The sequence below is a fragment of the Neoarius graeffei genome, chromosome 21 (genome assembly GCF_027579695.1).
Source record: "Neoarius graeffei isolate fNeoGra1 chromosome 21, fNeoGra1.pri, whole genome shotgun sequence".
Classification (NCBI taxonomy): Eukaryota; Metazoa; Chordata; class Actinopteri; order Siluriformes; family Ariidae; genus Neoarius; species Neoarius graeffei.
The window spans coordinates 2,160,962-2,180,037 of NC_083589.1; the positions used below are offsets into that span (position 1 = coordinate 2,160,962).

Consider the following 19,076-nt stretch of genomic DNA (forward strand, 5'->3'; position numbering starts at 1 on the left):
AATCATATTATGGACTGGGGGAATGCCAGAGTCATCCGCACAGAAGATAATAAACATCAGCGCTGGATCAGGGAGGCCATAGAGATCCGTAAGCGAAGCCCGAGGACCATCAACCGAGATGAGGGAGCATACATGCTCTCCCATACCTGGAGTGCCATCTTGCAGGGGACAAACTGACAGTAGAAGGCGTGACCGACCTGTCAATCCAGACAGGAAGGCCACGCCTTCGGAAACATCAGCTGATAAAAGATGCATCACCAATAACATCCGGTGACACTCTGAGGAAGACGACAGTCGTACGTCGAAACATGTCAGGTAAACAAACCTAAAAAATTAGATGTCTGATAAAAAAGAAAAACTAACAATATTCAATATACAGTAAGACATAATGAACGTAATCGAAAGTCATTAATACTTGTCCAGTTCCTCCAAGCTTCTAACAACCAAAACTTTAGCTTGCTCTGGGGAACCCTTTAGTTTAATAAAGATTTTGCAGTTTGTAGACCCCGTAGACTGTATTTTCTTCTGCCTTCGCAGTGAGCGGGCTTTTCGAGCAATATCTCCATTCTTTATAGTCAAATGTTCATTCAAATATACATTGGTTCCTTTCAGCATTCGGCCTTGTTTTAGCAACTCCTTTTTGAACTTTCTGTTGACAAACCGTACAATCACAGCTGGTTTGTCCATATTTGTTCTCCGAGAAAGGAGATGGCATGCCTCGATGTTGTTGATGTCTAGCTTAATTCAGTGTGAATGGAAGAAAGTGGACACCTGTTGCTCCACCGAAATGGCTTCCATCTCAGTGAGTTCTTCTCCGTCTTGCCGCTTTACTGTGTGGGCATACGACTGGGGTTTAATCTCCAGCCCGGAGACTATGACATCATTTATCCTTGAATATTGTTCAGGATTTTTGACCTGGTTTTCCAGCAGCATGATCTTCTGGTCCTTCTCAACATTTTGGATCCTGAGGGATTTCACCTCGTCTACCAGATCCATTATTATTTTCTGCTGCTTGTGGACAGCAGAAACCTCTTCCGTAAGGAAATCGAGCAATTTTTTAAAATCCTCGATCTCATCCATTAAGTTATTTTTTGGCTGCATTTCTTGAATTTCTTTTCTTTTTCGCGTTAGGGCGTGGAATGGCGGCGACTTCTCCATCTACTGTAGCTTTCCTCCTCAGTTGATTCTCCACAGAGAGTTAGCTTTGCTAACACTGCTAGCACTGAGCAGCTTTGACTCTGGAGCAGCATCACTCCACACAACTCCAGCACAGAGCTTCTCCTCAGGAAAACGCCGCTCTGCCTCCACTCAGCTGCGCGACGCTCCGATATTGGCTAGTTTATTTTTCTCAGTGTTTTCATGAATCGTCTATCTTTTGTTTTCAAAACATTTTGCTATAAATCCCTAAAGTACACTGCAGTTTATAGGAATAAAAAGAATAATATACGTGTGAGTTTGGAGAAATGTATCTTCTCGTGATGAAATGGAAATTGAAACACATCAAAGTCCATCATCTGCTGCAGGTTTGTTTTTATTTGAATGGAAGCGCCGCTATTAGGGAGGATGGAGCTCATTTTATATTATAAAGCATTCATTCATATTCTCTCAGAGCACAGCTGGAAGCCATGGCGACTCCCCAAAGCATTCCCACCTCAGGCCTGTAGATGGCAGTAGGGTACTAAGATAGCAATCTGCCACTAAACTCAGCAGAAGAAGACACACCTCTTCACACTCGTGAGGCTGTTTCATTTAGGAAGGAGTCTTGCCTCTGAAGGACGCGTCCTACCAAAGCAACATCCTTCACCTTGAGAAGCTCCCAGAGTTTGACCTGTGGAGGAATTCTCTGAGCTCAGACAGGAAGTGACGTTTCCACACATCTCCCAATGGAGGAAAACAGTTGAGGTGGAATTTTGTGCACTGAGCTAAAGATAAAATATAAAACATAGTTCAACATCAGCATTATAAGTTGTGCTCCTATAAAAATAACCATAATTAGGATTTTTATATTTTAGAGTAATATCAAATGTAAAGGGGTTGTGTGGTATCTTTGGTACATGACTGATGTTTTTTTCCAGCTGCTATTAGTATTTTTCAAAATTTTTAAAACCTATTGATGTTATATATAATACACTGTGTGTGTGTGTGTGTAATATTGTGAAAGTTTGTGGTGATAAATAGTTTCAAAAACAGAATGAACTGGATGGTCATTTCCAGCTGCACTTTCTCAGCTCCACCAGCAGGAAACAACAGATCTTTGATAATACCGAAGTGAGGCAGGTGGAGAAATCAGTCCGCACAATGTTTTCTGCTGGTAATTATTCATTCTGTAAGTGTTTTCCAGCATTAACTCTTTTCACTCAGTGTTCCAGTCCCTTTTCTTACTTCCTGTGGACTGAGTGCACTTGGCAGCCATCTTAAGGGTGGTGTTATTCAGTTATTGACTGAAGTGTATTAAGACGAATTGCTTGTTTGTGTCTTTTTTTTTTACAGAGAACTATTAATTCTAGACATTGTCACAAAGCAGCTTTACAGAAGCCTGGGTGTATGTTTATGGGGAAGTTATGGCCTAATGGTTAGAGAAGCAGCTTTACAGAAGCCTGTGTGTATGTTTATGGGGAAGTCATGGCCTAATGGTTAGAGAAGCAGCTTTACAGAAGCCTGGGTATATGTTTATGGGGAAGTCATGGCCTAAGGAGGTAGTCACAGTGGTGTAGTGGTTAGCACTGTCGCCTCACGGCAACAAGCAGGGCTCTCAAGTCTCACGCCCTGAGTGTGACAGTCGCGCTTTTCGGTCTTTTGTCACACACTCCCGCCACACATTGTGTTTCTCACGCTGAAAAAAAATTATAATATAAATTTCTCTGGCGTGCCACTGTCACTATGGAAATGGCAGGAAACAAGCACGTCTCCCATGAGTCGAGCCTGCCCCTTACCAGCCAATCAAATAAAGGAAAAGGGCGGGTCTACACAATAGCCAATCAGAAACACTATTGTATCTGGGTCGATAACGCAACAACCAATGAAAAAAGCATTGTTATCCTGGGAATTGTTCACGTGATTCTGCTCCAACCACAGTGTTGCGAGATTGGGCAGTTTTGAATTCTACTTTGCGGGCAAAAATGGCTTAGGCTGGTTGACAAAAATTGGGCGGGTTTGACGTTAGTTCAGCGGGTTTTTATCAGATGTTTATAAATATTTTGCACTGTTCTGTGTGAGAATGCAGCCAGAGACACTTATCGCCTTAGAAGGACTTTGATGCAGAACATTCTATGTACTATCTACGTCCACTAGTCTACATCCAATCCATATTAAACACTTCTGTGACCCAATCAGAGATCATGGGCATCACACAACGCAGAGTGCAGTTAGTGAACGACGGCTAGTCAAGATGCCAGAGTGGGCAAAATACAAAAAAAAAGTACAGAAAGGAGTGGGAAAACGACCCAGATTTAAAGTTATGGATAGTATATTGGTATTTAGCTGCATATTTTTACTTTACAAGATAGGCATCAAGTACATTTTACATTTTGGGTGGTTTTAAGTGCATTTTGGTGGGTTTTGAACATATTTTGGGCTGGAAAATGTCAGCAGTATCTGGCAACACTGTCCAACCATCTTCTGAAAGTGTTGTTCAGTGGACACCATGAGGATGAGCTCCGAGCAGCATGGAGACCAGAGGAAGTCATATCCTGTTTTAATGTTACAACAAATTCACAATGTGTTTAACACAAGAAATGACAGTTTGCCTGCTGTGAGAGAATGTTGCCCAGATAATTGATATGGAGCTGTGTGTGGGCACGATGTGAGTGCAGGGGTAGAGCAGCCATGAATAGATGCAGTTTGGGGATGAAATCGAGTGCATGGGTAGAGCAGCCATGAAGAGATGCAGTTTGGGGATGAAATTGAGTGCATGGGTAGAGCAATAATGAATAGATGCAGTTTGGGGATGAAATCGAGTGCAGGGGTAGAGCAATCATGAATAGATGCAGTTTGGGGATGAAATTGAGTGCATGGGTAGAGCAGCCAGGAAGAGATGCAGTTTGGCAATGAAATCGAGTGCATGGGTAGAGCAATCATGAAGAGATGCAGTTTGGGGATGAAATCAAGTGTAGGGGTAGAGCAGCCATGAAGAGATGCAGTTTGGGGATGAAATCAAGTGTAGGGGTAGAGCAGCCATGAAGAGATGCAGTTTGGGGATGAAATCAAGTGCATGGGTAGAGCAATCATGAATAGATGCAGTTTGGGGATGAAATTGAGTGCATGGGTAGAGCAGCCAGGAAGAGATGCAGTTTGGCAATGAAATCGAGTGCATGGGTAGAGCAATCATGAATAGATGCAGTTTGGGGATGACATTGAGTGCATGGGTAGAGCAGCCATGAATAGATGCAGTTTGGGGATGAAATTGAGTGCATGGGTAGAGCAGCCAGGAAGAGATGCAGTTTGGGGATGAAATCGAGTGCATGGGTAGAGCAATCATGAATAGATGCAGTTTGGGGATGAAATTGAGTGCATGGGTAGAGCAGCCAGGAAGAGATGCAGTTTGGGGATGAAATCGAGTGCCCTTCCCACCTCACCCTAACGAAGATGGGCCCACACAACGACCCCGAGGCCTTCCTCGCTCTCTTTGAGCAGGCAGCAGAGGCGTGGGTTTGGCCGGTGGAACAGCGCGCGGCACGCCTCCTTCCCCTGCTCACGGGCGAGGAGCAGCTGGCCGCGCTACAGCTCCCCACCAACAGCTGGCTGGTCTACGCAGACCTCCGCAGGGCCGTCCTCCAGCATGTGGGTCGCACTCCGGAGCAGCAGCGGCAGCGCTTCCACGTGCTGCGCCTGGAGGAGGTCGGCCGGCCATTCGCGTTTGGCCAGCAACTCCGGGATGCCTGCCGCCGGTGGCTGAGGGCCGACAACCGAGACGCCGAGGAGATCATCGATCTGGTGGTGCTGGAGCAGTTCATCGCTCGACTTCCAGAAGGAACCGCGGAGTGGGTCCAGTGCCATCGCCCGGCATTGCTGGATCAGGCCATTAAGCTGGTGGAGGACCATATGGTGGCCATTCCAATGGCAGGACAGCGTGTCTCCCCTTCTCCCTTCCCCTCTCCCTCTCTCTCCCCTTCTGTTCCTCTCTCTCGCCCCATTCCCCCACCGTGGAGGCGGGGGCCGGCTCCACCCCAGCCGGCCCGCTGCACCCGCGGTGTCCTACCGTTTCCTACTTCCGTGTCTGTGTCTTCCCCCCCCTCAGGTGAGTGATATCCGGAACACCGGTGCAGAGAGAGAGCCTGGGCCGGTGTGCTGGCACTGCGGGGAGCCGGGGCACCTCCAGCCTCAGTGCTCAGCGATGGAGGTGGGCGCAGTGGTCCAGATCCCCGATGCGCCAGGAACCACCCTCGATCGGGCCGGAGCGTATCGCATACCGGTCAGTATCCAAGGGGATATGTATCAGGCTTTGATGGACTCCAGCTGTAATCAGACCTCAATCCACCAAAGCCTGGTGCAAAATGAGGCATTGGGGAGAGCACAATTGGTGAAGGTGTTGTGTGTGCACGGGGATGTTCACAACTACCCTTTAGTGTCGGTCCACATTCTGTTTCGAGGGGAGAAATTTAGAGTTCAGGTGGCGGTTAATCCAGGCCACCTTCTTCCTTTCCACTTTGGTCCAGTTCTGATGCTTATGTCCCAGTTGTAGGTCTTTTGGCAGTGGACAGGGGTCAGTATGGGCACTCTGACCAGTCTGCAGCTACACAGCCCCAAACACAGCAAGCTGCAATGCACTGTGTGTTCTGACTCCATTCTATCACAGCCAGCAGGAACTTTTTCAGCAGGTTGTGTTACAGGAGCTCTTCTGTGTGATGGGACTAGACGGTCTAGCCTTCGCTCCCCTCGTGCATCAGTGAGCCTTGGGTGCCCATGACCCTCTCACCAGTTCACCAGTTTTCCTTCTTTGGACCCCTTTTGGGAGAGACTCACCATTGCATACTGGGAACACCCCACAAGACCTGCCATTGTGGAGATGATCTGACCCAGTCATCTAGCAATCACAATTTTTGTGGCAAAAAAAAGAAAGAAAACAAACAAACAAAAAAGCATTTGGATGATTTTTTAAAATTTGTTTTTCAAATAATTTTTGTTTTAGAAAAAAAAAACAATTAGTGGGTGGGGATTGATGGGGGGAGGGGTGTGTGTTTGCCAGGGTGCCGTATGTAGCTCGCACTGCCACTGCCTAATATACCCCACCCCTTTACAGTTGCCATTGTTACAAGATAATCAATGTTCTTCATTTCACCTCTCATCATCATCATCCAGCAACATTCTAACAGCGCCCTCAGCAGGTCAGTTCAGAGAAAAATGCATTTCATGAAACACAATGTCAGTTTGGAAGTGTTTTACTGCCATCTAGTGGATGGAAAATTGTAATAAATAATCAAACTAAAATCGATTTTTATTATTCATAATATTAATCAGTGTGTGTGTGTGTGTGTGTGCGCGCACTGTAAAAATTATATCTCAGTGAAAATAAAGGGATTTTTTAATATGCAAATCTGTCTGTGTAATAATGCTCAGGAAAAAAAAATTAAACTTCAGTAAAATGTCTAGAAATTGTTGAAATCATGTAATAATAATGTTATAATAGTGTAATACTTAAAATACTAAATATTTAATGTTTAACATAATACCTGATTAAATATTAGATGTGTGTGTGTGTGTGTGTGTGTGTGTTCAGATTATGTAGTGGGGGGGGGGGTCATGGTCAATTCCCACCCACCAGACAGGTCTCCTCTATCACATGACAGCTACCAATCAGGGACAGCAAAGACTCTCATGCGTATCCTCCAAGGAACGTGACACCAGCCGACTGCATTTTTTTTTTATGTGGCTGCTGATGTAACATTAGGGGGCGGAGTAACACGCTCAGAGGAAAACAGTCTCCGCCCATGAGCACGAGCTCACAGTTGCCCATGATTAGCTATTGTCACTGTAATAGACAGGGGTCAGAGAGTACACCACCCCACCCTCCCTGAGAGCACGGAGCTCTTGGGCTTCCGGCCACGGATGGCTATGACATCATCAGGATCTGAACTAGTGACCTCCAGATGATGGGGCAAACACTTTTCTGTTGTGGCCCTCAGGAGCCCAGTTAATTATAATTATTTTGAATGTAACCAAAAAGAGTCTTCAGCTGAAAGAGAAAAAAAGACCAAAATGTGGCACTAAAAGATGAAATGGGCCGACAGTGACATGTCAAATCTAATGAATAATGTTAATGGTGATGTGAATTAGAAAGGGATTTATTTTTGCTGTTTTTGTGCCTGTGTTGTGCTGAATTCTGACTCCCTGCAGAATCTGACTCCCCTTCATGTGCACATGCAGATGGACCTGATTTCTGCTGTTTCTCTTCTCTTGGTAGATTGCAGTTCATTTTTAATTGTCCTCCACAGTAACCACCAGAATAACGCAAAACATCCCAACAAAGAGCCTCACAGTGAAACTAAATGCATCTAATGACCTGAAGACTTTGTGAGTGCGCTGTTCAGAATCCAACTTCCCTTCACATGCATGCAGGCCTCATAGTGTCCTTTTCCTCACATCGCATGTTCTCAACAGAAACTGGAGGAAATATGCAGCTTCACTATACGGATTCTGTAACACACATGAAGAGCAGTCTGATTCTGCCGGGAGTCTGAATTGGACACGACACCGGCAAGCGATTCCCAAGCTCATGAATTGGGCCATCAGTTCAGGATGATTATATCGTTTATCTCCAGATTTTAAAATCTCAATCATGGACAAGGAATAAATCAATATCGCACAAGCTGATACTGCACTATTGCCCTTTTACCTGCCCCTGACTACCTCTATAAGCTGCTGTACCATTCTACAGACCACATTCTCATCATTATATACATCCATATTTTTATTTCTAATTCTGGACACTTTAGGACTTTTTTTTTGTACTGCAACCCAAATGTGACTGTACCTGTACGCTAACAATAAAGATTCTATTCTCAGGAACACAAACATCATCAATCATGAGTTTATACACATACATCATGAAATTTACGCACGCCAACATAATTTTATTTGTTATATATAATAAAATATTAAATGAAAAAACATATATATTACATGTGTGTGTGTGTGTGTGTTTAGCTGATGTAGTTGTAATGTGCTGCAGTGGTTTATCAGTGTGTGTATCTGCTCTGTGCAGCTGTCAGGAATTAATGCTGTATGAGAGCCGAGTGCTTCTCGGCTTCTTGTTACAAGATAATCAATGTTCTTCATTTCACCTCTCATCATCATCATCATCATCCAGCAACATTCTAACAGCGCCCTCAGCAGGTCAGTTCAGAGAAAAATTCATTTCATGAAACACAATGTCAGTTTGGAAGTGTTTTACTGCCATCTAGTGGATGGAAAATTGTAATAAATAATCAAACTAAAATCGATTTTTATTATTCATAATATTAATCTGTGTGTGTGTGTGTGTGTGTGTGTGTGTGCGCACTGTAAAAATTATATCTCAGTGAAAATAAAGGGATTTTTTAATATGCAAATCTGTCTATGTGTAATAATGCTCAGGAAAAAAAAATTAAACTTGAGTAAAATGTCTAGAAATTGTTGAAATCATGTAATAATAATGTTATAATAGTGTAATACTTAAAATACTAAATATTTAATGTTTAACATAATACCTGATTAAATATTAGATGTGTGTGTGTGTGTGTGTGTGTGTGTGTGTGTGTGTGATATATCAGTGATATATATATCAGTGATATAACAGTGATATAAATCAATATCGCACAAGCTGATACTGCACTATTGCCCTTTCACCTGCCCCTGACTACCTCTATAAGCTGCTGTACCGTTCTACAGACCACATTCTCATCATTATATACATCCATATTTTTATTTCTAATTCTGGACACTTTAGGACTTTTTTTTTGTACTGCAACCCAAATGTGACTGTACCTGTATGATAACAATAAAAATTCTATTCTCAGGAACACAAACATCATCAATCATGAGTTTATACACGTACATCATCAAATTTACGCATGCCAACATAATTTTATTTGTTATATATAATAAAATATTAAATGAAAAAACATATATTACGTGTGTGTGTGTGTTTAGCTGATGTAGTTGTAATGTGCTGCAGTGGTTTATCAGTGTGTGTATCTGCTCTGTGCAGCTGTCAGGAATTAATGCTGTATGAGAGCCGAGTGCTTCCTCTCTCTGAAATCAGTGTGTGATGTGGTTGACTCTCATCAGTCACACAGCTCAGAGCCAGGAGGAGTTCTGTTCATCAGTCACACCCCTCAGAGCCGGGAGGAGGAGCTCTGTTCATCAGTCACACAGCTCAGAGCCGGGAGGAGGAGCTCTGTTCATCAGTCACACACTTCAGAGCCGGGAGGAGGAGCTCTGTTCATCAGTCACACACCTCAGAGCCGGGAGGAGGAGCTCTGTTCATCAGTCACACACCTCAGAGTCGGGAGGAGGAGCTCTGTTCATCAGTCACACACCTCAGAGCTGGGAGGAGGAGCTCTGTTCATCAGTCACACACCTCAGAGTCGGGAGGAGGAGCTCTGTTCATCAGTCACAGACCTCAGAGCCGGGAGGAGGAGCTCTGTTCATCAGTCACACACCTCAGAGCTGGGAGAAGGAGCTCTGTTCATCAGTCACACAGCTCAGAGCCGGGAGGAGGAGCTCTGTTCATCAGTCACACACCTCAGAGCCGGGAGGAGGAGCTCTGTTCATCAGTCACACACCTCAGAGCTGGGAGGAGGAGCTCTGTTCATCAGCGCTGATGTTATTTTGATATATATGGAGAAAGTGAAAGATTCCTCGTCTGATTTGTTCTTGAGGCTGTGTGATGATTTCCTCTCATCTTTCTAATAAGGTAACAGTGAGTGTGATTGGTCTCTCTCTCTCTCTCTCTCTCTGTAGGGGCTGAGTGAGGGGACACACTTCTCTCAATCTCTCTGGGTGAGTGGAGGTGAACACATCGTGTACAGCGAGGAGGGAGATGGAAATCTGTCTGAGTTTTATGATTCTCTCTTCCACATTCTTTCTCTCTTCTGCAGGTAAGAACAGACTGATTATTCACACTAAAACATCACACACTTCTCACTTTAACAGGAGGGATGATTTTTAATCATGAAATCTGAGAAAGTCTTATGGATCCATCATAACTTTATAAACAGTGAAACTTTCATTGTTATAGAATTTAAAAAGCTGTAGATGAGCAAACACACACCATCCTCAGGGTTTTTTCTGAGGCATCAGTTATAAAATCAGCTCCAGATTAATGTTTAGAGTTTACACATGATTTATTGTGAGTAAAAACACCTGAAATAACACAGGGCTGTGTTCGTGTGTGTGTGTGTGTGTGTGTGTGTGTGTGTGTGTGTGTGTGTGTGTGTGTGTGTGTTTGAGAGAGAGAGAGAGAAACTGGGAGAGAATTCTCATAAACCACAATATAAACTGAAATCTCTCTCTCTCTCGCTCTCTTTTCCCACTGTAATGCTTTATTGTATAAAATACATAATAATCGCACAGTAATATTGTAAATCAATAATATGAAAGTTAAATAATGAAGGAAAATGTTTCATTGAAACTGTAACATTTACTAAACTAACTAATTTATACTAAATACTGTATTTCATAAACAAAGTCTTCATCCTTCTCTCTTGTCTCTCTTTGTCGTATATTATCCCGGTTTCTCTGGCTGCAGAATTTCACTGTGATCAGGGATATCATCTCTACGGGGATTACTGCTATCACTTCAACAGTGAATCAGATAAAACGTGGCAGGATGCTGAAAACTATTGCAGCTCCCAGAACGGACACCTGGCCAGCGTCCACAACCAGGAGACAGTCAGATTCATAACAGGTGAGTGACAGACAGCTGCTTATGCTGGGTGGCACAGTGGTGTAGTGGTTAGCACTGTCACCTCACAGCAAGAAGATTCTGGGTTCGAGCCCAGTGGCTGACGGGGTCTTTCTGTGTGGAGTTTGCATGTTCTCCCCGTGTCTGTGTGGGTTTCCTCCGGGTGCTCCAGTTTCTCCCACAGTCCAAAGACATGTGGTTTGGTTAACATGGGAGCAGCCTTGGGCTGAAGAGCCCTTTAGCAAGGCCCCTAAACCCCCAACTGCTCCCCGGGTGCTGTAGTATAGATGCCCACTGCTGCAGGCCCGGCGCCATGGGGGGCCGAAAGGGGGCGTCGCCCCCTCGTGGCTACAGCCCCGCCCCCTCAACGGAGACTCAGATAACTTAATTGTCTCATCTCATCTCATTATCTCTAGCCGCTTTATCCTGTTCTACAGGGTCGCAGGCAAGCTGGAGCCTATCCCAGCTGACTACGGGCGAAAGGCGGGGTACACCCTGGACAAGTCGCCAGGTCATCACAGGGCTTAACTTAATTGTTTTCTTATGAAAATATAATGTATTATAGACGTATTAATAATTTGCATTTTCAAATACGAAATATTAAGTGGTTGCGCATTGCACAAAAATACATTTCACATAAATCACTACTAAAACTGGCACGGTAGAACAAATCTGATTGCTTGTTATGATTCTTATGTTGCAACCGTAGAATTCAACTGTATTAAGGTAGGATTATTTCAAAAAGCCTGAATTTAATATTAACCCTGTTTTAGACATATGTATCAATCCTAACTACTGGGGACTAGTTATTGTGGGTGTATGTGTGAAATGCTGACACAGCCGCGCACACACAGACCTGTGATAAGGACAGGGGGAGGGGTCATGCGGGCGGGGGTTTTACATGTACACTTACAAGTGCACTGTCTCTGCAATATCCTGCAATATGCAGTCAGTTTACGGGAGTAGTCTTTCCCCCGCCGAATTAAACGAATTCAATCACAATATTGTGAATCCATTTTCTTTCTTTGTAGGCTAAGTTTATCTCCGTTTATGTTGGTGTATGTGTTCATATATGGTCCGCTTTGTGCGCAAATAGTGTAAGAATATGTGTCGTTGACGTCACTCCCCATGCAGCGGGGGTGAAAATTCATCACTTCAGAGTGTTTTGTCCCCTACACGCCTAAACTGGGATCGCGGATTAAGTGGTTAGCGTTGACTCGGTGCAAGTCAGGAAGGCTATTACTGGTGCAGCCGCGGGGTCTGTTGATTTTTTTTAAATTATGATTTTGGCCGCCGAGCCAAGTACGTTAGACTTGCATTGACGTTTTGTTTTCATGCCGCGGAGCTATTTGTATGTATTTTAAATTTAAAGGACTTGCCTGTAGGTTTGTGTGTGTTGTTTTATGTTTGGCATCTTTCCGGTTGTAACGCGTGTCTGTGAGAAAATCGGAGGGGAGGGGTAACAGGTGGGCACGGGGGCTGATAAAGCGCAACTGCCCTGGTAATATGCCACATGATTTTCCCGGACTAAAGCAACCTTCGGGGCCGTGGTTTTGTGGTTGGCACAGTTAATTGTTTGAAACACGTTGTCAGGCCGCCATCACTACTACACACTATATGAAAAAATATTTGCCCCCTTGCGATTTCTAATTGCCCCCTTAGTAAACTGTTCCTGGCGCCAGGCCTGCACTGCTGCATGTGTGTGTGTGCTCATTGCTGTGTGTGTGTGTGTTTTCACTGCTTCAGAGGGTTAAATTCAGAGGAGACATTTTACTGTGCTAGAGTGTGCATGTGACAAATAAAGGCTTCTTCTTCTCATTTCTCACTCAGTCATGTTATTCATCATTAATCAGATTATTCTCTGAGGCAAGCGTGAGTCTTGGGAATGAACTGGTTTTCATGAACGTGTTCGCTCTTTACGGACATCTCTTAGTAGCTTCATGTAGTAGGTGGGATTTGAATATGACTGTGTTTATGGTTTTGTTTTGTTTTGTTTTCTTCCTCAAGCTTACATTCCCAGAGCTTCCTGGATTGGACTTAATGACCGACTACATGAGGGAAACTTTGTCTGGTCTGATGGAACGCCTTCCGTATGTAACACTCCCTCAATATCCTTCAACATGGACTTGAAGTAAAGGCTCTCATTTTAACCCTAAAGCATCATTTTAAAATGACTTTAAATAGTTTATGTCCATGTTCAGTTTTTGGTTTGTTTACAAAAACATATTTTTAACCACTTTTTATTGTATATCTCTTTTCTATACAACATTTATTCTGTTGAAATAAAATCTTAAGACATCTTCAATAAATTCTCCGACACCACAGCGCTGATGGATTCTCGATTCTCATTGGTCAGAAGGTGTTGATTAATTTTCTATAACAGCAACTAAAACAAAAGTGTAGCTCTAATTCACAGGTTTATATTAATGATCTCGTTCTTCGGCGTTGTTTCGATAGCAACAGCTCATTCAGAGGGACTTTTACAGTCGATGCTCCAGATAAGCAAATGAAAAATAATTATTTTCTCCAGGGTCAGGAGATGTTTATTTAACATTTATGGAAGGAGTCTCCAGTGTCAGTGCTTTGTAGTAGTCAAAGGGAAAACTGAACCCAGATGGCTGGAGGATGTTGCGTTTCATGCATTACAGTTTGTACTGTATTAACTCCATGAGAAAGTGAGGGAACGACCGATTATAGCTGCTATAACATAAAAGATAACAGGAACTTACTTGTTCTGCAGATGTTCCACAGCATTGACTGGAACTTTAAGTGAAAAAAAGTATGACATATGTTTGTTTTATTTATTTATTTATTTATTTATTTTTTTACTGAATTCAAATTTAAATCTCTGGCACATTGTTGTGGTATAAGAGGAATAAAACACATCAGGACATATTTTTACAGGATAATAATCAACTTTAGTGTGGTGAGATTAACTCTGCTTCATCACTCCACCCTGTAATTGATTATCTAACAATAACAGTATGTCCTGTCATATTGTCATTATTTTCTTTCATGATTTCTGGTTTGCTGTCCCCAGGACTTCTTGCCGTGGGCCCCGGGTCAGCCGGATAACTGGAAGGATGATGAGCACTGCGTACAAATCCACGGCATGGAGGACAATTATAGGGGAAAATTCAGTGATCAAAACTGCTCGAGCTACGAACCGTTCATCTGCCAGAAAGGTGAAACCTGAGCTCGGTTCTGAGGTGGAAAGTTGTGCTCAGGCCATGTGTAAACATTATTTGATGATCAGAGCATCTCCATCAGTCAGAGGCGATGACCTTCGACCTTATAGTCTGTTTCTTTCTGCTGTAATCTTTATAGCCTCTTTTCAAAAGGATGATGTTCATTTATCTGTATTTTATTAATTATAAAAATGTATCTGTATTTACAAATTTAAGTAAAGAGTGGAAATATATGATGATTTGCAGAACTTTCAGCTTTCTGTGCGAGTTTTATTATATTATTAAATATCAGTTTTATAATATTCAGATTAATGTGATGTTTTGATGTCTTCAGGAAAAAATGTTGGTCCTCCACCAGTTCCACCCACCGCCGTACCAGGTATCAGTTCTCTCTCTCTCTCTCTCTCTCTCTCTCTCTCTCTCTCTCTCTCTCTCTCTTCCCTTTATTAAGCTTTATTTTATATAAAATATATAATAATCACACAGTAATATTGTAGACCAATAATGTGAAAGTTAAAGAATAAAGGAAAATGCTTCAATGAAACTGGAACATTTACTAACTGTGTAAACTTTATTTGATGATCAGAGCATCTCCATCAGTCAGAGGCAATGACCTTCGACCTTATAGTCTGCTTCTTTCTGCTATAATCCTCTTTTCAAAAGGATGAGATTCATTTATCTTTCTTTTTTAATTCAACAAAATTACCTGTATTTACAAATGTAAGTCAAGAGTATTAATTATATTAAATTTCATTCAGTATATTTTGATCTGAGGCCTGTGATGACCTGGTGACGTGTCCAGGGTGAACCCCGCCTCTCACCCATAGTCAGCTGGGATAGGCTCCAGCCCGTGACCCTGTACAGGATAAGCGGCTACAGATAATGGACGGATATTTTGATCTGCATTACTTTCAGTTTCTGGGAGAGTTTTATAATCTTATTAAATATATGTTTTATAATATTTAGATTAATGTGATGTTTTGATGTATTCAGGTCAAAGTGTTGGTCCTCCACCAGTTCCACCCTCCGCCGTACCAGGTATCAGTTTCTCTCTCTCTCACTCTCACACTCTCTCTCTCTCTCTCTCTCTCTCTCTCTCTCTCTCTCTCACACACACACACACACACACACACACAATCTCTCTCTCTCTCTCTCTCTCTCTCTCTCAGGCAGTGTGAGGCTGGTGAATGGTGGAAGTCGCTGTGCTGGGAGAGTGGAGGTTCTTCATGATGGTCAGTGGGGAACAGTGTGTGATGATGACTGGGATATGAGAGATGCTGCAGTGGTGTGTAGAGAACTGCGCTGTGGGGAGCCTGTAAATGTTCGGTATGAAGCTCACTTTGGGCGAGGATCCGGACCAATCTGGATGGTTGATGTGAACTGCAGAGGATCAGAGTCGACACTGAAGAACTGTACATCAGCAGAGTTGGGGGAACGTTACTGTGATCATGGTGAAGATGCTGGAGTCACCTGCTCAGGTAAATTGGTTTTAATCTTAATGTTTAAAATATATGCTCAAAAATATATTTATTACCACAATCGATATTTAAGTTCTATAAAATAAATGTTGATCATAATAGACTGCGCTATCGGGGTCCGGTGTAAAGTCCATTTTGATGAACATGACAGTGTGTTGGACGCAGCGTCACTGCAATCTTCTGTAAAATCAGCTTTAGAGGAATTACACACTGTATGATCATTTTACTACTACTGATAATAATAATAATAATAATAATAATAATAATAATAATAATAATAATATTGGGATATTAGATGCAGATGACCTAACACACAGTGGCGTGAGAAAGGCAATATCTAATGAGTAGTTGAGAAGGATATGAAGGATACTGAAGTCAGAACTGAATGGTGGAAATGTGATGAAGGCGATCAATTTAAGGGCAGTTTCAGTGGGAAGATCTGGTGCAGGAATTATCAATTGGGCCAAAGAAGGGCTCAGGAAATTGGACCAGAAAACGAGAAAGTTGTTCACCATTAACAGAACACTTCACCCACAGGGGGATGCTGATAGATTTTATGTGAAATGATAAGTGGTGGATGAGGTTTATTAAGTGTAGAGGACCGTGTAAACATTGAAGTAGGTCGTTTATACAAGTTTGTTGAAGCAACTACCAAAAGGTTACTTCATTTAGTAGCAGATGAAAAATTTTTGGATGAGGGGGTGAGAAAGCAAAGTATAGCTGAAGAAAGAATGAGCAGATACAGAAACAAGACACTGCATGGACAATTTATGAAGGGACCGGAGGAAGTGAGAGATTAGGCTTTGTGGAACTGGTTAAATAGACGTACCATAAAGAAAGAAATGGAACGACTCTTAACTGCTGCACAAGATCAAGCATTCTCAACCAACAGCATCAAGAACAGAGTTGACAAGGAGAATGTGTCCCTGATGTGCCAATTTTGTGGAGAAAGATAAAAGACAATTCGTCATCTAACAGCAGAATGAAATAAACTCACACAAACAGAAAACAACATGTGGAGACAAGATAAGGTTGGACAAGTCATTCACTGAAAGCTCTGTCAGAAGTTCAGTGGTATAAGTGGTATGACCACACTCCGGAAGGGCTCATGGAAAATGGTGAAGTGAAAATACGGTGGGACCTCAGGGTTCAAACAGGCCATCATCTTCAACATAACAGACCTGATATGGTCATATTGGAGAACGAGGAGAAAACGTGAAATGTAATTGACATAGCATGCCCCTTTGACACGCGAGTGTTTGAAAAGGAACATGAGAAAATTAAAAATATCAAGACCTTAAAAGAGCGATTGGGAAGATCTGGAAGTGCAGGAGAGTAAATGTAGTACCAGTTGTTATTGGAGCACTTGGGAAAATCACTAAGAACTTCAAGGCATCGATAAACAAAATTGGACTGAATGACAGCACTGCGTTGCTTCAGAAAGCTCACTTGTTGGGAACAGCAAAGATTTTAAGAAAGTCACTTGACACCTAAGGATATAGGCTAAAGCTCAATGTCTAGATTACAAAAAAACACATTATCAGCTTACCGTTTGAATTGCTGAAATAATAATAATAATAATAATAATAATAATAATAATAATAATAATATCTCAGGTGACCTCTGGTGGGATCACAACCCTGAGGGTAATAAGCTCTGCCTCAAACATTCACACTCTGCTTTTCTTTGATTTCGATGAAACAACAGGGAACTCTGATTATGTTTTGTGATTATTACATTACATTCTGCTCAGTGAGATTCTGTTCAGTTTCTTTGACAAATTAGAAGACATTTTAAATTATATTTAAATCTCCACATCAGTATTCAGACCTGCGATGTAACAACTGACTTATTTTCAGGGCGGAGTTTATCTAAAACACAGGCATGTCTCAGTTGCGTGCGTTTCTGATGTTGAACTTAAACACTTGTTTCTTGCGTGATATCAGCCTGAGTGAGGAGCAGTGTTAACTCCAGCGCCACCATCTGACAGTTTGCTGGAACAACAATGCCACGCTGACATTTATATTCATGCTGTAAATTCACTCAAACACACGATGGAGCGTCATTCAAGGACAATATTCAAGACATAAATGTGATGGTATTAATTGATCAACAATATTCACACTTATAGTGCACAAAAAGGTTGTTTCACATGGAGGATGTTGGAGGAGACAAATGTGAATAAGAAATATTGCTTATCTGGAGGAGTGAAGGTTTTATAGCCAAAATTATAAATGAACTTAAAGTGTCTCTGTAAGTGTATCAGACGAGCGCTCGGTCAGATTATCCTTCACACCGTGATGATGTTTTCTGACCAGGAGAGCAGATGGAATTAACACAGACATCATGTTTTATTCATTTGAAGAATTAACATTCCAATCTAAAGCATGAAAAAATTGACTACAATAGAACATGATGTTCTGGATCAGGGCCTATTTTATAAGCTGGAGAACAACGAGTGTGGAAGCCATATAATTAAATTAATAGAACTATTCAGGCATCAAAATCTTATAAATATGATCGACTCAGTGCTCGCCATCTCATTCCTATATCATCATATTAGTCTTTTTATTTTTAAACTGTTTCGTGCTTTTATGTTCCATCGTGTTACATTTGACAGGAAATGTAAAAAGTGCGATTTTCAGTCCCAAATATTTTGTGAATTTAATGAATGAATGAATGAATGAATTAATTAATTTTTTTATTTCGAACATGTATAAAAAATGTATGTAACTATTTGTACATACAAAAGAAAGAAAACGAGAAATAAAAAAAATAAAATAAAATAACATAAAGAGCTAAGACATTAGAAAACACCGCACATTGTTCAAAAAAGGAGTGGGAAGAAGTACAATACTTTTTTAATTTCCCACCCCTTTTTAACTACCCCGAAATCCAAACTACATTAATACACCTATAAAAATATATACCATATATACACTTCAGCCCTGTGATGACCTGGCGAAGTGTCCAGGGTGTACCCCGCCTTTCGCCCATAGTCAGCTGCGATAGGCTCCAGCTTGCCTGCGACCCTGTAGAAGGATAAAGCGGCTAGAGATAATGAGATGAGATGAGATATACACTTCATGAATATCTATATAAATATATAATTACAAAATAAATATATACTACATACTATATATATATATATATATATATATATATATATATATATATATATACTTCATAAATATCTATATAAATATATAACTACAAAAAATATATATACTATATACCATATATACACTTCATAAATATCTATATAAATATATAATTACAAAAATAAATATCTATTACATACATATCCCTGTAAATATGAATATATAAACTATCCCCATGAATAAATATATACCATATATACCAAATACTAAGTTAGTTCTAATATAACAATCAACCCTATTTTATTTATCCCTCATCATCCTCCGTTAACATACTTCCTCTTCTATATACTTGTTTAAAAATATTTTTTGCACCTTTATTTAAACAGATTTATATTTGCATTTGTTTTATTTCTGTCTCCAGTCTGTT

The 19,076-nt window shown here is 41.5% G+C and overlaps 1 protein-coding gene across 1 annotated transcript in view; it reads left to right on the forward strand.

Annotated features, from left to right (window-relative positions):
• Positions 1–19,076, forward strand: part of LOC132869643 (uncharacterized) — an 84,461-nt gene that overhangs the window by 44,903 nt on the left and 20,482 nt on the right. The window contains exons 24-28 of the mRNA XM_060902935.1: positions 7,333–7,395; positions 9,265–9,801; positions 10,744–10,885; positions 15,064–15,108; positions 15,240–15,548. Of these exons, the coding sequence (XP_060758918.1) occupies positions 7,333–7,395; positions 9,265–9,801; positions 10,744–10,885; positions 15,064–15,108; positions 15,240–15,548 (1,096 nt within the window). The remainder of the gene's footprint in view (positions 1–7,332; positions 7,396–9,264; positions 9,802–10,743; positions 10,886–15,063; positions 15,109–15,239; positions 15,549–19,076) is intronic.